Source organism: Staurois parvus, unplaced genomic scaffold (assembly GCF_062004578.1).
Source record: "Staurois parvus isolate SC_StPar_1 unplaced genomic scaffold, SC_StPar_1.0 ptg000058l, whole genome shotgun sequence".
NCBI classification, from domain to species: domain Eukaryota; kingdom Metazoa; phylum Chordata; class Amphibia; order Anura; family Ranidae; genus Staurois; species Staurois parvus.
In genome coordinates this window covers 1,775,902-1,799,506 of record NW_028317854.1, presented here as the reverse complement: position 1 = coordinate 1,799,506, position 23,605 = coordinate 1,775,902, and the positions used below count along the sequence as shown (strand labels likewise).

The 23,605-nt window shown below is 40.5% G+C and overlaps 1 protein-coding gene across 1 annotated transcript in view; it reads left to right on the top strand.

Annotated features, from left to right (window-relative positions):
- Nucleotides 1-23,605, top strand: part of TLCD3A (TLC domain containing 3A) — a 75,951-nt gene that overhangs the window by 34,969 nt on the left and 17,377 nt on the right. The window contains exons 2-4 of the mRNA XM_089668451.1: nucleotides 5,289-5,372; nucleotides 18,461-18,677; nucleotides 22,686-22,781. Of these exons, the coding sequence (XP_089524577.1) occupies nucleotides 5,289-5,372; nucleotides 18,461-18,677; nucleotides 22,686-22,781 (397 nt within the window). The remainder of the gene's footprint in view (nucleotides 1-5,288; nucleotides 5,373-18,460; nucleotides 18,678-22,685; nucleotides 22,782-23,605) is intronic.

Sequence of the window (23,605 nt, the reverse complement as noted above, 5' to 3'; positions counted from 1 at the left end):
GTGTCTACATCAGAGGACTCAGCACCTGTAACACTGTGATTGGTTAGAGAAGAGGTGAGGGGCAAAGGGTGTGGTTTAAGGCCCAGACTTCAGCTTTAAGGCTGGTCTGGTATACTCAATTAAGGTCTGATTTTGGCAACAGTATTTCAAAGATTTGGACCTGAGTAAATGTAAAATTGGGTACCTCAAACTGAGCTTTAGAATTGTGCTGGAGACTACAAAAATAGTTGTATCATGACTATATACAGTAGGCATGCATGATCATTTATAAACAAACAGGTACCCTTTCTTTTGGACGTAATTCACTTCTATATTCTCTCTATGCAATGTAATCTTACTGGAAAGCAACGTCAGCTTTTCCTTATAGTGTCATAAAATGCTTTCAAGAGCACATACCAGTCTGCAAATGGCAGATTTTAGGCCCCATTCACACAAAGGGTCAATGGGGTTCAGTTTTTCAGGCAGACCTGATTGGATGATCCAATCACCCCTATGGACTGGTTAGTGTTATACCCACCTACCTACAATCCAATCCAGTCTGCTAAAAAAAAATAGAAGGGATCTGGCCTCCTCTGTCTGTCTAGGCAGATCAGATAGGGGAGCAGTCGGGTATAAACGGACAGTGAAGTCCATTTAAACCCGACAGCCCATAGATCAAAGCAGGCTCTGTCCATGTCCTCTCTAGATATATTGAGCAAACAATTGAAAAGACCTGTCATTTGCCCATCCTGCTCTGATCAGCAGTGGATCAGCGGACAGATCCCTTGCTGACCGAAACAGAGTCCACCCCGTGTGGAAAGGGGCCTTATTGTTAGCTTATGAGCACCAATTGATGCTACTTCAGGCAGGATTTGCTTGACCATGGATCTGTTTAAAGAATCAGATGACTAATTAATACTTTCAGCTTAGGTATTGAGGTTAATTTGTAGCCTAGATAACTGTTTCATTTACTGCATTCCTTTGTGTTTCTCCAAAAAGTTCCTTGCTAAAGCAAGTTGTCAATTTTTTTTAATTATGAAAAATATTTAAAGGTTGCTGAGAGTAAATGTCACTTTATGATATAGGTATTTTACTTGTGCAGAAAATGTACCTAGAGACAAATCCTCAGTTACATTAATTATGCAAATCACTCCTTACAATCATTGTTAGGGTTTGTCCTAACTATGTGATAGTTTTATAAAAAGAATACTAGACTTTATTTCCTAAGTGATATAAAGAGATTACTTACAGAACTCCCTGGCTTGTGAAAACCCCTAGGCGGAATAGCATAAGGCCCTTGGGATTATTCTGTGTGAAATGTAGTTACATGTGTTTCAAGGAAAACAATGGATTCAGAGCACCTGAATTTTATCTCTTTTTTTTTCACGTGATAGGTTACTGTTATGCCTCGATAACAAATACAAATAGGGTCAGTCATTTTAAGGTCAATTTCTTCTTGAACAAATATCACTGCAACGCTTTAGTATAGGAAAATGACTTTCTGAATGACTGCCTTGGGTGCAGACCATCTCACATTACTCATTTATATTCATTGTGGTGGTAAGATTTATCAGTAGGCTGACAAGTAAGATGTACTGTAGATACTCAAGCAGTGCTGTAGCCGTGGTAAGGGTAGAACATGTAGCATGTTCCCACTGCTGCAGCCTCTCCCTGATCCACCGTCTCAACTGACAGCAAACTATGAATCTTCTTGCATTCGCTGTCACAAATTTTTGAAAAAAACAAGGCCATGTGGGGCTCCATCCACCCAGCCACGTCATTCTTTCACAGAGTTCTGTGAATGGGAAAACTAAAGGCTGAAGGCTTGCAGTTTTCAGTGAACTTCCAGAGTACGGGTGAGTGCTCAAGGTAGTTAATTGATGGTTCCTGTCATTGTGTAACCACCTACCCATACAATGTGTTTACACTGACAGTCAGCAGGAGCCCTGCATTGCACCCATAATCAGTAGATCACTTTACAGGCTCCTAATAAAAAAAATAATAAATGCACATTTTTTTTTACCTGAAAGAAGATGTACATTTTTTTAAAGGTCAACTTATCCTTTGAGCACATGTGATATTTTAGATTTTCTTCTTAATAAACTCACAGACATTTCTAAAATTCTGTTTTCACTTTGTCACTGAGGTGTCCGTTTATGAAACTGAGATTAGCAGCAATCCCGAGGATCGCTGCTGATTTCAGTACATTAGTGGTTTATGAAATAGAGAAAATCAGCAAAGAACATGTCCTCTGTTGATCTTCTCTGCACACAGATGATCTGCAATTGACAGACACAGAAACAGCTAGTTTATGAAGTAGCGATGTCAGCCCTTCACTGGTGATCTGTGTGAAAATTCTTCCTCCCAGATTCTCCAGCCCAGATGTGGAGAATCGGGGAGAGAAAGGAGAATCGCTGGAGTTTTGAGGAGGGAGGAGGACGTTTTTGGACTTTCTTCTTTCTTAAGAGACTCCAAGACAGTGGGAAAGCCCCCCTGCCTTTCACAACACTCCCAAAACTCTAGAGCAGTTTATAAATCTATTTGTGTGTGTGTGCAAATATAAATACATATATATTTATGTATATGTATGTTTGTATGTGTGTATATCTATGTATGTATATACATGTATGTATGTATGTATATTTGTGTGTATGTGTATATATATATATATATATATACAAACCACATATGAAAGAATAGGTCGCTCTCAGAAGCTCAGTGCATTCAAGCGTGGTACCGTGATAGGTTGCCATCTGTGCAATAAGTCCATCTGTGAAATTCCCTTGCTACTAAATATTCCACGGTCAACTGTTAGTGGGATTATAACAAAGTGGAAGCAACTGGGAACAACGGCAACTCAGCCACGAATTGGTAGGCCACGTAAAGTGACAGAGTGAGGTCAGCAAATGCTGCAGCGCACAGTGCGCAGAAGTCACCAATTGTCTGCAGAGTCAATAGTTAAAGACCTCCAAACTTCATGTGGCCTTCAGATTAGCACAATCTGAAGCTTCATGGAATGGGTTTCTATGGGCGTGCAGCTGCATCCAAGCCTTACAAACCACGAAGTGCAATGCCAAGCGTTGGATGCAGTGATTTCAAGCATGCCACCAATGGACTCTAGAGCAGTGGAGACGTGTTCTCTGGATTATGGTGGATATGGATTATGGCGTGGGGTTGTTTTTCAGAGGTTGAACTTTACCCCTTAGTTGCAGTGAGGGGAACTCTTAATGCATCAGCATACCAAGACATTTTGTACAATTTCATGCTCCCAACTTTGTGGGAACAGTTCGGGGATGGCCCCTTCCTGTTCCAACATGACCTTGCACTTGTAAGGTCCATAAAGACTTGGATGAGCGAGCAGTGGGGTGGAAGAATTTGAGTGGTCTGCACAGAGTCTTGAACTCAACCTGATAAAACACCTCTGGGATGAGTTACAGCAGAGACTGCGAGCCAGGTCTTCTCGTCCGACATCAGTGTCTGGCCTCATAAATGCGCTTCTGGAAGAATGGTCAAACATTCCCATAGACACACTCCTAAACCCCGTGGACAGCCTTCCCAGAAGAGTTGAAGCTGTTACAGCTGCAAAGTGTTGGCCAACTCATTATTGAACCCTTCGGACTAAGACTGGGATGCCATTAAAGTTAATGTGCATGTAAAGAGAGCATCCCAATACTTTTGACAATATAGTGTATTTCAGTTTGAAAATCAAAAATGTGACTGTGCTATGTAATCAAAGTGATAATAAAAATATATAAAAAGAAAGCTGCTTGCACAAAATACAGGATATATTATATTGATATTCACTATATTCATAGTCAGTGATAAATTGATATTCATAGTCAGTGAAGTTTCAGACAAACCAACCATACATAATTAATGAACAATATGTCTGCACACTCCCAACTATGACAATAAGTACTACACCCTAAAAGAAAAGTAAAAACTTTCACCCTTGAAAGTAAACGTAATAGTAACTAAACTTCTTTGTGACAAAAATAAATCTATCCCAATCTCAACATAAACTAATACATAGATAACTAAAATTAAATAAATATCCCAAAAATAAATAAATTTCCCACAAAATAAATGTCCAAAATGGTATATAGTGTCTTTCCAACCTCCAAATCAAATCGTATCACTCTTTAATAATCCAGTGTAGCGATTCCAAATTCTTTAAATTCTTCGTGAACCTCAAAAAATATAAACTTATGATAGTGTATTACCTTTTTACATAAATCAACCCTACATAATTAGTGACATTCCAAAGTGATGTTAAACAGTGCAAAGTCCATACGCATAAAAGTAATGCTGTGACTGTGATTATCAATGTATTATGTATCCATGTTCATGTGTGATTCATCAAGTGCCACTCCACTTCCACCACCTAAAGGTTTACCAAAGCAAGTGTGACCCCCAAAATATGAGAAGTCAAACCAGAACTCGATGTATACACTGCTCCACAGTTGCAACAGGGTAAGATTCCACCTCTCCTTCAGCCCAAGTGTACTCAGCAACAATTTGCATAAAAAAGGAAAAAAGAAAGAGCACCATGCTCCAATAGTGTGAAATCCACAATAAAAAATGATTAATTCAGTTAAAAATATTTACATAGACATGCAGTGATGTGCGCCACACAAAACTACATTTCCCATGTCACATGTATGACTTCTATCCTATGTGTTTGGTCAGAACTGATGTGATTAGGGCCCCTTGAAGTGCTTATTGAAACTGCACACAGTTGATTCAGGTTTGTGGGCCATTATCAGTACAGTGGATGGAAAACAATAGCTTTTATGGAGTAGGGCTTATGTGATTATCAGACTCTGGTTGGGAAACCTCTTCTGTTGCCATTAATCAGCTTGTGTGAGAAACAAACAAAAATACTTTTCTACTACTGAGCGACTTAAAATCAGGAAATCATATTTCCTGACTTACTATGCAAATTTAAACATTTTATGGGTTTCCTCAAGGTCCTGATTGCAACAACAGTCCCAAAAAACACATAGTTTAGCAGACTTCCACTTAAGGTTTTCATAGATATGTTGATGGAACCACTGTGACATAAAAACACTTGTTTAAATCACTCCAGCATGCATGGTTACAATATCTATTATGTAGGCTCTGACACCATTGCCTTACAAGAGAAGTGTTGGGAGTGGTCAGCCAAAAAAACATGTACAGAGGTTTTTCAATTCAACTGGAATCGATTGGATAGCACAATGAGACTATCGTGTTGGGTACCATAGCCGAATTAAAGTGCAAATGTACTCCTTTATTTCACTAACTTTTGTCCTTTCTTTACATTTCAGAATAGTTTCCTCTGTTCAAGGGGTTCTTGCTGCTGTTTCTGGAGTCATTGTTATTACATCCTGCAAAGATGTGAAATTTGACAGGTAATTGAGTCAACAATAGTGATATTAATTGTTACTTGAGTTAATGAAATTAGTCTTTAGGAAAAACACACATTTACTGCTGATTGATGGAGCCTGGCCTCCAAAATCCACTGTTTGTCATGACTTTGCCAAGCGTGGGGGTAGATGTCACCTATGGGAATTGCACCCTATTCCAATCCATCCAAAACAAAACATAGGATACATGATACAGTGTGATTAAACCGAATGGAACTGTCATGAGGATTAAAAGCAATATCTCTAGACAGCCACATACATATTCAAGTGTACCTAAAGTATTGCTACAAAAGGTAAAAATTGTAAATGTACCCACATTTATATATGTTAAAATGGTTGTTGTATCTGAGCTTTAAACAATCATTGACATTCACTATATAGTGCTGTAATCTCTCAACTGTTCCTGTCTGTCTTTCCTCCTCATTTGTCCCTTTTTCTTGTTACAGTGGGGAAAAAAATGATTCGATCCCCTGAAGATTTCGTAAGTTTGTCCACTTTCAAAGAAATGAAGGGTCTACAACTTTTATCACAGGTGTATTTTAAATGGTAGAGACAGAATATAAACCAAAATCCAGAAAAAACATACGATACAAATGTTATAAATTGAGTTGCAGTTCAGTGAGTAAAAGAAGTATTTGATCCCCAAGCAAAACATGACTTAGTACTTGGTGGAGAAATTCTTGTTGGCAAGCACAGAGGTAAGATGGTTCTTGTAGTTGGTTACCAGGTTTGCACACATTTCAGGAAGGATTTTGGTCCACTCTTCTTTACAGATCTTCTCTAAATCCTTCAGGTTTCTTGGCTGTCGCTTGGCAACTCGACATTTCAGCTCCCTCCATAAATTTTCTATAGGATTAAGGTCTGGAGACTGGCTAGGCACTCCATAACCTTAATGTGCTTCTTCTTGAGCCACTCCTTTGCTGCCTTGGCGGTTTGTTTTGGGTCATTGTCATGCTGGAAGACCCATCCACGACCCATCTTCAGTGTTCTGGCTGACTGAAGAAGGTTCTCTTCCAAGATTTTACGATACATGGTCCTGTCCATTGGCCTCTCAATGCTGCAAAGTCGGCCTGTACTTTAAGAGGAGAAACACCTGCTCCGTGCTTCCACCTCCGTGCTTGACTGTAGGGATGGTGCTCTTAGGGTCATAGTCAGCATTTTTCTTCCTCCAAACAGGGCAAGTCGAGTTAATGCCAAAGAGCTAAATTTTGGTCTCATCTGACCACAGAAATTTCTCTCAATCCTTCTCTGAATCATTTAGATGTTAATTGGCAAACTTCAGATGGGCCTGTTCATGTGCCTTCTTGAGGAGGCGGACCTTGTGGGTGCTGAAGGATTTAAGTCCATGGCGGCGTATTTTGTTACCAGTGGTTTGTTTGGTGACTGTGGTCCCAACTGCCTTGAGATCATTCTGGGTAGTGTAGTTCTGAGCTAATCCCTTACTTTTGTCATGATCATCCTTACTCCATGAGGCGAAATCTTGCATGGAGCTCCAGACAGAGGGCAATTGATGGTTATTTTGTATTTCTTCAATTTGCGAACAATCTCTCCAACAGTTGTCTCCTTCTTACCAAGCTTCTTGCTGATGGTCTTGTAGCCCATTCCAGCCTTGTGCAGGTCTACATTCTTGTTTCTGACATCCTTTGACAGCTCTTTGGTCTTGCCCATGGTGGTGCCCAAAAAAGGCATTCTGTGGACAGGTGTCTTTTATACACATAACAAGTTGTCTTTAGGAGCACCTTCTTACATTGACAGGACTAATCTGTGTGCCACATGAGCACATAGCCAGTCTATGGGAGCCAGAATTATTGTTGGTTGGTAGGGGATCAAATACTTATTTTACTCACTGAACTGCAACTCAATGTATAAAATTTTTTCATGTGTTTTTTTGGATTTTTGGTTGATATTCTGTCTCTATCATTTAAAATACTCCTATGATAAAAATTGTAGACCCTTCATTTCTTTGTAAGTGGGCAAACTTACAAAATCTGCAGGGGATTATAGCATTATTTACCCCATTGTAGATCTGATGACTTAAATGATAAATAAAATGTATTATTTAACTACCACATGTATTAGAGCATACTGAATCTTCAGCCTCTACAATTCTGCTATATTTTTTTGAAAATACAGTGTAAAGGAAAAGTAGAAGGTGAAATTTAAGCAATATTTTTTGGCTTATTTATTCATTACAGTCCATGTAACTGAGTGTGTATCCTTTCATGACATACTTTTGCTCAAAGGTGTCCCTAAGATCTATGTTAACTCCGGTATACAGACAGGAGGGAGAACACAGACCACACCTCCTCCTGGCTCTCTCCTCCTCGCTGCTGCTGTCATTACTCCTGTAGTGATGAGGAATGCAGTGGGATGAGAGATTTTGTGCTAGGAGGGGGGAGGAGGAACAGAATTTGTGTTAGGAGGAGATTTGGGGGGAGGGAATTTTGGCGTATGGCACCATCATGACAGCAAGTGCCGAATAAAAAACACAATTTGTGGTAGTGTGCAAAAGAGTCCATGTGTGAAGCCCTCAGACTGGTGTACCATGAGTTTTTGCACAATTCTAAAGGTGCCATGACTAAAAAAAAGGTTGCAAAACACAACCCTATGTAATTGTATGTGCTGAGGAGCAATTCATCCTCACAGCAGAAGGACTGAAGTAATTCAAGTTGTTCTCTTGGAAGCTCAGCTTCTCCGCTCCATCCTTTTACTGTGCACCTACTTTTCATCTACCATAGATAACAGGCTGGAAGATTGTGGGGTAATAGAAGCAAAACAAACTACTGGGAGAAAGCCATGGTGTTTTTTTTTTTAACTTTGAGGATGAATTGCTCCCCGGTGCCTCCAACCACAGTGGTTAGTGGGGACATTTTTTAAAGCTTGTTTACTTCCTGCTTTCTCAGCTCCTCATCCGCTGAGAAAATGTCTTGCATTCTTTTCACAGAATGCAAGGCATTTTGTGATTGGAAAAGACAAGATTGTAACATTCATCCATATCTCCTCCAATCACAGAACATTCTGCGAAAAGACTGCAAAACATTTTCTCAATGGACAAGGTACCAAGTGAGTGGCTTGCTGTGATCAGTGGTCTCCAGCTGGAACTGTGAGTCTCAACGCTGGACATTTTGCATTTTCTGTACTGTGAGGGCTAAACAAAAGGAAAAGTTTTCCCAAATGCTACACCATAAACAAATGTCACACACTCCATTTAATATTCCTATATTAACCCCTTGATTCTGGCGCCTCCCCGCCCTTTAAGGCAGGCTTCAGGATCATGTGACCACCATGACTGGCTGTCACAGCGGTTACATGATTGGAAAGCTGCAAGCAGCAATCAGGACCTATCCATGAGGCGCTGGTAAATGTGCCAGGAGCATGCAAGGCACGCACTCTAGGCACATGTTTATTTACTTTGGGTACTCAAATATGTAGTCTCTTGGCATCAAGGCCTAGCCACTGAAAGGCCTCATATTTGCCTATAGTCGGCGCCAAGGAGTTAAAGGTCTCTTGCACACTGTACTGATGTATGAGCATCAGACATTCCTGGCAGGAAAAAATGCTAGGATGGGCTGTATATCACTTGTGAGTATTTACGCATATTTGTGAGTATGCACACATAAGCAGGAAGCATGGCATTTTTGCACATACAGTGCTTCCAGAAAGTATTCACAGCGCTTAACTTTTGCTACATTTTGTTATGTTACAGCCTTATTCCAAAATGGATTGAATTAATTTTTTCCCTCAACATTCTACAAACAACACCCCATAATGACAACGTGAAAAGTTAATTTCGAAATCTTTGCAATTTATTAAAAATAAAAAACGAAAAAAAAAAACACATGTACATAAGTATTCACAGCCTTTGGTCAATACTTTGTTGAAGCAACTTTAGCACCAATTACAGCCTCAAGTTGTTTTCAGTATGATGCTACAAGCTTGGCACACCTATTTTTGGGCAATTTCTCCCATTCTTCTTTGCAGTACTTCACTCTTTTAGAGTGACTATCAGGTGCTTGGTTACCTCCCTGGCTAAGGCCCTTCTCCCTCGATCGCTCATTTTGGCCGGGCGGCCCGCTCTAGGAGGATTCCTGGTGGTTCCAAACTTCTTCCATTTACGGATGATGGAGGTCACTGTGCTCATTGGGACCTTCAATGCTGTAGAAATTTTTCTGTACCCTTCCCCAGATCTGTGCCTTGGTACAATTCTGTCTCGGAGGTCTACAGACAATTCCTTGGAGTTCATGGCTTGGTTTGTGCTCTGACATGCATTGTTAACTGTTGGACCTTATATAGACAGGTGTATGCCTTTCCTAATCATGTCCAATCAACTGAATTTCCCACAGGTGGACTCCAATCAAGTTGTGGAAACATCTCAAGGATGATCAGTGGGAACAGGATGCACCAGAGCTCAATTTTGAGTGTCATGGCAAAGGCTGTGAATACTTGTGTACATGTGGTATTTTTTTCATTTTTAACAAATTGCAAAGATTTCAAAACAAACTTCTTTCACATTGACATTATGTGGTTATCGTTTGTAGAATGTTGAGGGGAAAAATGAATTTAATCCATTTTGGAATAAGGCTGTAAAATAACAAAATGTGCCAAAAGTTAAGCGCTGTGAATACTTTCTGGATGCACTGTAAACGCAAAAAAACTGACCGGCAACTCAGATTTCTGTATTATTGTTTTACTGATCAATACACAGAGCATCTTTACAGGCACATTGAAAACAAAGGGCTGCATTTAGATCAGTAAAAAAAAAAACTGTATGCCTGAAAACTGAGCATTTTCAGGAAGCAGTGTGCAAAAGGCCAAAAACATAACACAGAATAAGAGGTAATGTAAAATGTATATGTACTTTCAAGCCCTCAGAATAGCAATAAACAAATCAGTTGAACCAAAAAAATACATGGGACACTTAGAGGCGTATTTTTAAAATACTGAATGTGACTTTCACCAATTATGCACTGGTGGTGAATTTGCAACTATCATTTAAAAGACATACACCTTAAAGATTCACCTGCATCGAATGTTTAATGAATGTCAGATTCACTTTTTATAAATATGTAATTTAGACATTCTAAAAATGATAGTTTCCTGGATGTGGATCCTTTGGCTACAGTGCTTTAAAAGTTACTAATCTAGGTTAAGTGTTCAACAATTGCAGTCAGAACTGCTCTCCGTACCATATACAGGTGAAACCGAAAAATTAGAATATCATGCAAAAGTTCATTTATTTCAGTAATGTAACTTAAAAGGGTAAACTAATATATGAGTGTCAGGGCTCCCGGGTATGACCAGAGGTGTGTGACTGACGCAGGGAAACGCAGACTTCAGATATGTGATAAACAATATTTATTAACCCTAACAATACAAACATAAACGCAGTGCAATACTAAAACATAATACAGTGCAAGCAAACCAAACCAACCACCCACAGATAACAGTACATACAAGCAAGCGTCGTCAGGCAGGCCGGGTCAATATCAATAGGGCAGGTAGGTACAGGGGGAGCAAGCGGAGATTGGTCGGGGTCACAGGCCAGGTTCAGCAGGTAGCAAGCAGCGTAGTACAGAGGGTCAGGCAGAGGGATGGTCAGGGTCACAAGCCAGGGATCAGAACAGGTAGCAAGCAGCGTGGTACAGAGGGTCAGGCAGAGGGATGGTCAGGAGCGAGCCGGGATCAGAGCAGGAGAAGTCAGCAGTGGTTCAGATCAGGCAGGGTCAGCAAAGGAACAGAAACAGGATGCAGGACAGATACAGGGCCCAGGACAAACACAACACCAAGGCAGAGTCTGCAGGTCTGGCCATCCCTTAAATACACCAGTATAATCAGTTCCAGGTGTTAGCTGGCTGAAAGGTTGAGTCTCTGATTGCTGGGAGCACCCGCTGGCCAGCTCTGGTACTGCAGATAAAAAGGCAGGTGAGTCCCACCATTGTTGGCCAGTCCATTCCTGACAATGAGATAGACTCATTACATGCAAAGCAAGATAGTTCAAGCCGTGGTTTGTCATAAGTGTGATGATTATGGCTTACAGCTCATGAAAACCCCAAATCCACAATATCAGAAAATCAGAATATTGTGAAAAGGTGCAATATTCTAGGCTCAAAGTGTCCCACTCTAATCAGCTAATTAAGCCATAACACCTGCAAAGGGTTCCTGAGCCTTTAAATAGTCTCTCAGTCTGGTTCAGTAGGAATCACAATCATGGGAAAGACTGCTGACCTGACAGTTGTGCAGAAAACCATCACTGACACCCTCCATAAGGAGGGAAAGCCTCAAAAGGTAATTGCAAAAGTTGGATGTTCCCAAAGTGCTGCATCAAAGCACATTAATAGAAAGTTGTGGAAGGGAAAAGTGTGGAACAAAAAGGTGCACAAGCAGCAGGGATGACCGCAGCTTGGAGAGGATTGTCAGGAAAAAGCCATTCAAAAGTGTTGGGGACTTTCACAAGGAGTGGACTGAGGCTGGAGTCAGTGCATCAAGAGCCACCACACACAGACGGATCCTGGACATGGGCTTCAAATGTCGTATTCCTCTTGTCAAGCTGCTTCTGAACAACAAACGTCAGAAGCGTCTTACCTGGGCTAAAGAAAAACAGACCTGGTTTGTTGCTCAGTGGTCCAAAGTCCTCTTTTCTGATGAGAGCAACTTTTGCATCTCATTTGGAAACCAAGGACCCAGAGTATGGAGGAAGAATGGAGAGGCACACTCTGCAAGATACTTGAAGTCCAGTGTGAAGTTTCCACAGTCTGTGTTGATTTGGGGAGACATGTCATCTGCTAGTGTTGGTCCACTGTGCTTCATTAAGTCCAGGGTCAACGCAGTCATCTACCAGGAGATTTTGGAGCACTTCATGCTTCCTCCCACAGACGAGCTTTATGGGGATGCTGACTTCATTTTCCACCAGGACTTGGCACCTGCCAAAAGCACCAAAACCTGGTTCAATGACCGTGGGATTACTGTGCTTGATTGGACAGCAAACTCGCCTGACCTGAACCCCATAGAGAATCTATGGGGCATTGCCAAGAGAAAGATGAGACATGAGACCGAACAATGCAGAAGAGCTGAAGGCCTCCATTGAAGCATCCTGGTCTTCCATAACACCTCAGTAGTGCCACAGGCTGATAGCTTCCATGCCACGCCGCATTGAGGCAGTACTTGCTGCAAAAGGAGCCCAAATCAAGTACTGAGTACATATGCATACTTATACTTTTCAGTGGTCCAATATTGTTCTATGTACAATCCTTGTTTTATTGATTGCATGTAATATTCTAATTTTCTGAGATTGTGGATTTGGGGTTTCATGAGCTGTAAGCCATAATCATCACAATTATGACAAATCACGGCTTGAACTATCTTGCTTTGCATGTAATGAGTCTATCTCATATATTAGTTTCACCTTTTAAGTTGCATTACTGAAATAAATGAACTTTTGCACGATATTCTAATTTTTCGAGTTTCACCTGTATGTTCCAGGTCCAGTGTGACAAAGTATGAAGGCAATGACAGCCAGGGAAAAAGCATTTTTGAAGGAAGCTAACAAGGCCATTTTTTTCCTTTCTTGACAGGTTTTTTTTGTTAATGTGACTTCCTTATGGCCCGTACACATGATAAAAATATCGCAAATAAATTTCTGTACGAGGAACGATCGGCCGATTATCTGATCATTAGTATAGTGCTTTTGACAACCGTTCCGACTTTGCAGATGACAGAAACTAAGGATGAAAGCATGATTTTCATGCAATGTGTACAGTAATTGTATGGAAATAATCGAATAGAAAAAAAAAAAAAAAACAGTGCATGATCAGAAGCAAAGCACGGCCCTACACTTCCTTTTCTACTACGCTAGTACATAGCTACATTTGCATATATTTGCCTTTGTCAGCTGAGTCAGTACCATTCTGACTACATCATGAAATAATTTTTACCTCTGGCCATCAAGTTATATATTCCTTCTCTGTATGTGCTGGATATGAGGATTGAATCTGGTTTATAATCTGGATTTTTATATAGTTTGTATAGTATGTTGGTATTAGGTTAGTTATAATTTTGGGTAATGCTAGAGAAAGTGGTGGACTATTTACATTTTGGTAGTTTGATTTTCTGTTATTTTTCAATCTGTGTTATTTATTCTATATAGTAATTTAATTGGATGGATGGTTTGTTAGAGTATAGTTTTAATTTTGTTTTATTTGGTACTAATTGGTGTTATTGGTATTTTATTCTGTCATTGTGTCTTGTTTTGGTTCGTTATTGTGATCTTGTGCTGTCTTTGATGAATGTAACTGTATCTTAATAATTTCCCTTTGGGATTAATAAAGTATTCTGAATCTGTGTATGCACTTTCATGGAAAATCGGATGGTCAGCCGTCTGATTTTCTTATAGTGTGTACTAGGCTGAAGAATCCAGTAATGTTCACTTTACACATCTGCTGAGTATTTGGCTGTTCAGAGATGATCTCAATTATCTTAAGGAGTACTAATCCTCTCAAGTCATATCCATCCTTATGCCGGCCATAGACGGTTAGAAAATCGTCTGAAAAAAAAATCGGGCGATTTTCGCACTGTTAGTGGGTTAATTGGTCGGCTGTTTTTCAGGTTTTTTGCACTTTGAGATTTTCGGTCATGTTTGAAAATTTGCGGCTGATTTGGACGATCGGACGATTTTCCCAGCAATGATGGCAAAATCGGCCGATTGTTTTAACGATAAAAAATTGGCGCATGAGCGGCGACCTGCAAGGGACAGAAGTTATGGGGTGAACTTTATGATTTAGTCAGCCGATTTTTTTACTCAGTGGTAACGTCGGCCGAACGAATGACCGATTTTTCATTTATCGTTGGAAAAATCGGCCGATTTTCGAACCGTCTATGGCCTGCATTAGTTGTCTTTGTTTCCTTCTATGTCCCTTTTTTTTGTCATTTTTCTGCGTATTTCTATTTTCTAGGTTTTGTATTTGTTAATAGTGCAGATGAGCTTCCTCCATCCTATCTACTTCTACATTGTTAGGTTTTTCCTTTGATCCCTCTTAGCTATCCAGACATGGGGTCATATTCTCTGTGCATCCTGCCTTTTGTTATGTCTCCACTCTATTTCTTTACCAACATTGCCCCAAATTATAACAAAGGCAGGATAAGAGAGGGCAGATATGTGCACTTAGCCTAACATTCTTTTGTTTCACATGAAAACTCGGATGTGTAGCGCCATGATTCTTTGTAGCACCAGGTGAGTAACATCAAATCGTGATACACAGCCTGAATTCTAATGAAATGAACAGGCTAGCGGATGACAAATAGATAAGAAGATGAGGCAGCATCATACATTCTTGTGTTACATGTTGTTGTTGTTTTGTTGGTCCCACTTAATGTCTTGATGGGGGTATTCATTCCAGAAATGAGGTCAGCAAAAATGATATGCAATTCATGATTACATTCCACTGAAATGATTCTTAATGTATTGACAAAGTTTCATCAGCTTAATCTTGCTTACGAATCATTTTAACAGGTATGTAATTACTGTCATATATGTTATGTCAAACGTCAAAATGGTGATTCTAAAATTAATTTTCAGATGTTGTTTGCACGTTAATTATACTTTCAGTATACACAAGAGTAAATGACAGCAAAGTAGTGACATCACAAGGGATTTGTATATATATAAAGAGGCTGATAAGGGTGGAGACCATAATGCCTCTGGTGCCTGGTGCCAGTATTTAAAGGCACAGTTATTTATTTGTTTATTACAGGTTTATATAGTGCTGACAATTTATGCAGAGATTTTTATGTATATTGGAAATCACATCATTCCTTGCCCTCAAGGAGCTTCCAATCCAAGGTCCATGATTCACATGCATATATACACATACACTACTCACAAAAATTCTTTTACTCTTTTTAATCAGAGTATAGCATCAAGTCATTTAAACTCCTGAGATATTGATCTGGTCAGTTAATTAGCAGAGGGGGTTACTAATCAGTTTCAGCTGCTTTGGTGTTAATGAAATTAAGAACAGGTGCACTAGATGGGCAACAATGAGACGACCCCCAAAACAGGAATGGTTTTACAGGTGGAGGTCACTGACATTTTTTTCCCTACTCATCTTTTTGACTGTTTTTCACTAGTTTTGCATTTGGCTAGGGTCAGTGTCACTACAGGTAGCATGAGGCGATACCTGGACCCTACAGAGGTTGCACAGGCAGTCCAACTCTTCCAGGATGGCACATCAATATGTACCATTGCCAGAAGATTTGCTGTGTCTCCCAGCACAGTCTCAAGAGCATGGAGGAGATTCCAGGAGATAGGGAGTTACTCTAGGAGAGCTGGACATGGCCATAGAAGGTCCTGTAATATTGTTCAGCACGACCGTTTTGGTGGTGGGTCAGTGATGGTCTGAGGAGGCATATCCATGGAGGGACGCACAGACCTCTACAGGCTAGACAATGGCACCCAGACTACCATTAGGTATCGGGATGAAATCCTTGGAACCATTGTCAGACCCTACACTGGTGTAGTGGGTCCTGGGTTCCACCTGGTGTATGACAATGTCCGGCCTCATGTGGCGAGACTATGCAGACAGTTCCTGGAGGATGAAAGAATTGATACCATTGAATGGCCCCCATGCTTGCCTGACCTAAATCTAAAAAGAACACCTCTGGGATATCATGTTTCGGTTCATCTGATACCGCCAGGTTGCACCTCACTCTGTCCAAGAGCACAGTGATGCCCTGGTCCAGATCTGGAGGGAAATACCCCAGGACACCATCCGTCATCTCATTAGAAGCATGCCCTGACATTGTCAGGCATGCATACAAGCACGTGGGGGCCATACAAACTACTGAGGACCATTTTGAGTTGCTGCAATGAAACTTCAGCAAAATGGACTAGCCTGCTGCATCATTTTTTCACTTTGATTTTCGGGGTGTCTTTGAATTCAGTCCTCTGTAGGTTGATAATTGTCATTTCCATCAAACGATGGAGCATCCTTACATTCCTAACACATTACCCAGTCCATATCAGTATAGATATCCAGCATGATATTTTTCCCCTTTGAGATCTGTGTGTTTTCAGTGTTCCTTTAATTGTTTTGAGCAGTGTACTAAGGCCAATTTAGGCAGAAACGAATGGACCTAACAGCATGTCTTTGGCGTGTGGGAGGAAACTGGAATAATCCTTTTTTATTTCTCCAGGCTACATAGGCTTTGTCCTCATTGATGTTATATCTTCCCCAGTATGTCACAGATGCCTTGCTGTTATGCCCAACTAGGATGTTGGGGACTAAGCAAAGGCAGATATTTTTTGTCAGCCTAATATCAAGGAAAACATACTTAAATACATACATATACTTAAAGTAACATCAACATGCTGATTGGAAAGCAATCATATAGGTGGTGGTGGTGAAGAGGGACACAGCTCCATATAGAGGAATCAGCACCTCCTTTCCCCTACTGGTGATCCCTCTAGAATTCTATTTGCTTTCCCTCTTGTCTATAGTGTTTGCTCATTTTGCAGTCATCTTATATAAGTACCCCCTGCCACCAAATTTTTTTTGATCACTAGTTCTGAAGAATTAAAAAAAGACACATTGAGACTGCACACAGAATGGTAGTATACTTTGTAGCATTTATGCTTTCTGTGTATTTTTAGAAACATTAAGCTGGCAATAAGTTATTATTATTATTATACAGGATTTATATAGTGCCAACAGTTTGCTCAGCACTTTACAATCTAAAGGGAGACAATACAGCAACAATACAGTTCAATACAAGAGGGTTAGGAGGGCCCTGCTCCTTGGAGCTTACAATCTAAGATGGATCGAAATTCAGCCAGTTCAGTAGGGACAGGCTGAATTTCAGTCCATGTGTTGGCATCCCGTTTAACTTAAGTCGAATGTTAGATCAACTTCTGTCAAACAGGAACGTCGGATAACTTTTGTCGATCAGCAGCTGCAGCTGCTAGTCATTGTTTTCTGACAGCAGAGAGTCCTGGTGCCAGAATGCAATGGTATTGAGTTACTAAAGCCAAATAGATTGTACACTTTGTAAGTGCAGTTTCACTCATTTTCCCCAAGGCTTAGTGAATGTGGTGAAGCTTGACTTTGTAAAGAATAGCCAATCAGGTGCAAGGAAAAAACCTGCATTATATGGGCAGCACAGTGGCTAAATGGTTAGCACTTCTGCATGGCAGTACTAGGATAGTTGGTTCGAATCCCAACCACGGCACCACCTGCTTTGAGTTTGCATGTTCTCCCTGTGCCTACGTGGGTTTCCTCCGGGTACTAGAGTTTCCTCCCACACTTCAAAGACATGCTGGTAAGTTGATTGGATCCTGTCTAAGTTGGCCCTAGTATGTAGGAATGTAAGTTCGGGACCTTAGATTGTATGCCCTTTGAGGGTTAGGGACCAGGGGCGGACTGAAAACTCATGGGGCCCCTAGGCAATAGGGGATCATGGGGCCCCTGTGTCCTTGCCCAAACTCAAAAAAGTCTATGAAAAAGGTACCAGGGGCATCTCATGGGGCCCCCTACTGACCTCGGGCAGTGCCCGAGTTTCCAAATGGTCAGTCCGCCCCTGTTAGGGACTGATGTGAATGTACAATATATATGTAAAGCGCTGCGTAAATTGACAGCTCTATATAAGTACCTATAATAAAAATAAATAAATACATTTTTGCTTGTATGATTGGATGATGGAAATCAGCAGAGCTTCACCGCATTCACTAAGCTCTGGGGAAAGTGAGTGCAGCTGCACTTGCAGAGTTCACAGTCTATGTGCCTTTAGTAAATCATCCCCAATGCCACTGCAGAGGAGATTTCTTCATCCGCCTTGCTTGTGTGGATGGAGGAATCCATTCATCTTTTTTTTTTTTTATTTCATTCAGCCTGCTGGCTGAATGGAAAAAAAAACCCATCTATGGCCAGCTTTAGAGTGCCATGACAGGTTCACTTTAACAGGAGTGTGCAAAGAATTCCTTAACTATCTTCTTCCTATAATAAAGCATTTTGTATAAAGCTTTCTTTTATTGTGACTGTTGATGGTGGAGTATGGATATACTAATTTTACACATTTCTCATTAGGCATTGGCTGGCTACATCTTATAATTGGTTTATAATCCCCTACATGGTATATGATACCTATGCAATGTATCTTCGTCACTGGTACAAATGTCAAGACAAAAGCACATCAAATGGGAAAGATCACTTTTCTGCTGCAATAAACAGCTTACTGCGGAAAGATTTCCTTATGCTGGTTCATCACACAGCCATCTTGGCCATCCTTGTTCCTATAGGACTGGTAAAATCTTTTCTTCTTTATATTCGTCTTTATATTTTCAGCTTATTCTGGCCATAAACAGACGTATGTTTCTGATCTGATGTGTCAAATCAGCAAAATTTACAAACAACTATGTATGTAGTAGGAATTTCTGCTTAGATGTATTTTAAAGCTGAAGTTTACATATGGTAATTTTCAGGTAGATACTTTGGTCCAGCTTGAACCAATGTAATTATGTACAGTGTATGTCATACCTGTGGGATCCCTGTTTAAGGCTAGGTTCACAGCTATGCAGTTTGTGTTTGATCCATTTCTGCAGTGCTTTTTGCGTTTTTGCCGCGTTTTAATGCATTTTACGGGGGGGGTCTTGTTAGGCCGATTAAAATGCAAAACGTAGCAAAAACACAATACATGCTTTTCTGCAGCGCTTCCATTGAAGTATATAGAACCAAAAACACAAATTTTTGCATTCACAAAAGTCCCTGACCCTTTCCAAAAAACGCATTGGGTGAAAATGCGGAGATGTGAACGTGTCCCATAGGAAATCATGTTAAATGGACTGTAGTGCGTTTCTGCAAAATGCTGCGGAAAATGCTTAGGTGTAAACCTAGGGTATGTTGGAAGTTACTGAAGTAGACGCTGCTTCTACAGTGATTGCCACTAACTTCCTGGTCTCGTGCTGAGCAGCTGCCCTGCTGTACAGTGAACACAGGAGGTTTCTTGTTCAGTGTAGGCGCCATTCAGAGAACACTGCAATTTCTCAATGCAGAAGTAGTGGAGGTGGAGATGGGGAAGGTGGTCTGATTGGATGAGGAGGAGAGACGGGGCGGTAATGTCCATTTCATCCAATCAGAGAACACTTTGCATTCATTGAGAAAATGTAAAGTGCTCTCTGATTGGTGCCACTGCAAAGAGGGGGACCTTCTATGTTCTGTAAGAAGCAAGTCAGCCGCTCGGCAGGGAACTGGGAATCTAGCAGCAATCACTTTAGTAGTGGTGCCTACTACAGTGTTTTCCAGCTTCCACAGGGAGCCCACAGCATGTTTACACAATGCAGAGGATTAACCCCTTAGGTTCCACAGTGAGTATAACAAGCATGCTTTACTGCATGTACAGACTGATTTTACTGTTGTGGGTTTAGTAACACTTTAAGTATTTTTCATTCTCCTCTCACTGCCCTATGAGATTGCATAACCCCTGACCCTTTGTCTGGACAGTGCTGATTGGCCCTGTGCTGATCACATGCACTCGCCCAAGAAAAATAAAAAACTCTCTAGCAGTACACTCCAAACTGAGCATGTACTGAGCATGTGCTGTGTTTTATCAGGAGATGAAATGGGGAACTTGGAAGAAGGGGAGGATCAGGGAAGACAGTATCAAATACCCATTTTACACAATACAGAGGATTAACCCCTTAAGTTCCACATTATAAGAAGCATGCTTCACTGCATATATAGACTGATTTTACTGTTGTGGGTTTAGTAACACTTTAAAGTGGAACTACACTGCATCTAAGCATGACAATCCACCCATGTCTCCATGCTTTATTTTGCTGAGAAATCACTTTGAACCCCTAGCATTTTTGGCTGTAGGTATCTTGAGTAAGGTCCGATGATTCAGGTAGCATTTACTTCCTGGAATCCATCAGGCCCTAGGCATGGGGGCAGGAGGGTGTGCTAGGCTGAGAAAGCCCCTCCTCCCATCCTGAAGACTCCTGGTATGTTTGGCATCATTTGCCTAGGCATGGAAACTAGGAAGTAACTAAAGAAATGTAAAAAAAAAAAAAAGTTTAAAACAAGAAAATATGATATACTCTTCTATCTATTTACTAATGCTAACAGCATAAAATTAAAAAATAGTCAATGGTGATTTAGAGAGTGAAGTTCTGGTTTAATCTGACAGATCAGTCTAACTTTGTATGGTCATCTTAAGGCCATTACTTTTCCTGAGAAGTCACTGAAGTCATATTGTGATCACATGATCTGACAATCTAGTTACAATTCAGTGCCTTGTTAAGGTAAATACATTGCTATAGTGGCCAGTTTGCCAAGGAAAGCTGAAATGATTGTACAGTGTTTAATGGGTTGACCTAAGTGACCCTGTCTTTGCTGTATGTTACATATCTGCAACCAAATCCCATCCTGTTTAGACCGTATTTATGCAAGCTGTGGCGTAGGGCAGGAACAGGGCTTCTGAAATTTGGAGTATCCTGCCATGTTTGCATTTTCAGTTTTGTTATATCTTTTCTTCAAGGACAATGCAGATAATGGTTGAACATTACAACTGAGCACCACACCTCTCATAAAAGATTTACATTGGCAGGTAGTTAGGAGGTGGCACTGAAAAAGGGAAACTGTAATGGTTTGGAGTCAATTTTATTTTTTTTAGCTGACACATAAAGGTTATCTACACCCAAAACAGAAATGTAATATATTATAGCTTGCCAGTGCTTAGATGTGGTGGCGGCAGTAGTTTTCTTTTTTTTCAAGATTAATTTTTCTTTGCTTTTCACCTGGTGATTATGCCATTAACACACCTGTCCTAGGGTGAAAACACTTACTTACCCTTCTGGATCAGGGCAACAAAAACAATATAGGACAGCAAAACCCCTCCTCTCTCCTAGTGAGTGCAATAATAACCCCTAGCATTGGTGTCAGTTGATGCAATGATGCCCTCCTATTGATGTCAGTGTGTACAATAATAACCCTCAACATTGGTGCCAGTGGACCCAATAATACCCCCAGCATTGATGTCAGTTGATGCAGCGATGCCCCCCTATCGGTGTCAGTGAGTACAATAATAACCTGCAACATTGGTGCCAGTGGACCCAATAATATCCCCAGCATTGGTATCAGTGGTAGTAATAATAACCCCCAGCATTGGTGTCAGTGGCATTAATAGTAACTCCCAACATTGGTATTAGTGGACACAATAATAAGCCCTCCGCCCATTGGTGACAGTGAATACAATAATAACCCCCAGTATTGGTGTCAGTAATAATAACTTCCAACATTGGTGTAAGTGGACACAATAATAACACCCCCCCCTCCCATTGGTGTCAGTGAATACAATAATAACCCCCAGCATTGGTGTCAGTGGCAGTAATAATAACTTCCAACATTGGTGTAAGAAGACGCAATAATAATGCCTCCCCCCATTGGTGTCACTGGCAGTAATAATAACTCCCAACATTTAAAAAATTTTTTTTTACATTTTTATTTTATTTTTTTATATTATTATTTATGGTTTGTGACAACTGTACTACTTGTGGGGGGGGGGGGGGTGATGAAGATTTTTTTTTTAAACACTGATTGCTTTTACACCCATAAAGGCTGTAGTAGCAATCATTTCTCCTTCTCTCTGGCTTCATTCTTGTAGCCATTGAGAAATACTGTGAGAGCTGTCATTGGTCACAGCTTGTCACATGGTACAAGGCTGTTCTGAATAGCCTTGTAACATGTGATCTCTGTGATCATTCACAGATTTCACATGTAGTAAGCAATGTCAGAAGTGACATCTTGCTTACTACTCTTCATGTGATCACTGATTGGCCAATCAGTGATCACATGATCAGGACTTCCAGACACAGCCGGCACCAGATTGCGGTGCCACGCGTGCCCAGGGAGCGCGCACAACCTGAAAATGCGGGCGCCGTTTATGAACAGCAACCCGCTCCTGCACTGCTCCCGTCCAGCTGTTTATGTACATGGGCCGGATGGGAAGTGGTTAATGTTTAATTTGAATTGCTTTAATATAATTTTGGATATTTTTTATTATGAGATTACTCATTGTGGTACCGTCAAAGGTCTATTAAGTTTGTTTGGAAGGATTCTATTATAATGTATATAAAGTATCTTATTCCCCCTTTCCTTTCTTTCTCTTGTTTGAAAGTTGTGACAGTTACTTACAGATGATATACACCTCCCTCCATTGCTAAAATGTTGGATTTGGATGCAATTATCAGTCAGCCATTATCGTTAAAAGTCAACCTAATTCACTATGAATCTAATTACTTATTATATTTTACAGTTTTTAAGAAGAGACATTGGAGATTTCTTTGTAGGCTGCCTCTTTGTGGCAGAAATGAGTACCCCATTTGTTTCACTTGGAAAAGTTTTAATACAGGTATGATTCTTCTTTTTTGTTACATATTTATGGCTGTTATCATTTTTAAATATGTAGAGTTTAGCTGACATAAACATTTACAATTCTTCTCAGTATATAAATGCAGAATGGAATTTTCTAGTTATTGTTGGTATTCTCAGATCCTTATAATGCTTTATTCGAAAACATACCAATTCCAAGTAAATTGTTACTAGAAACAAAACACTATTCCCTCATTTGAAAAGGAACTGAACTCTAAATAATAATACTCACTTCCATTTTCCAGTGATGTGATGTTAGATCCCTCGCTGGCCGCTGTTATCTTCTTCCCAGGCTACCTCTGAATGTCAGGTTTTCAGTCAGCCGGTGGGGGATGATGTCGTCCCACACATGCCTGTGAGAATTAGTCATTCTGGCACAGCCCATACATTCAGTAGAAGACTGTGAGCAGGCAGGTAAGTGTGTCTTGTAGAAGAGACATAGCATGTCTCTTCACAAATACACTATATTGCCAAAAGTATTGGGACACCCCACCAAATCATAGGATTCAGGTGTTCCAATCACCTCCATGGTCACGGGTGTATAAAATCAAGCACCTAGGCATGCAGACTGCTTCTACAAACATTTGTGAAAGAATGGGTCGCTCTCTGGAGCTCAGTGCATTCAAGCGTGGTACCATGATAGGCTGCCACCTGTGAAATAAGTCCATCCGTGACATTTCCTTGCTACTAAATATTCCACGGTCAACTGTTAGTGGTATTATAACAAAGCGGAAGCAACTGGGAACAGCAATTCAGCCATGAATTGGTAGACCACGTAAAATGACCAGGGTCAGCGCATGCTGA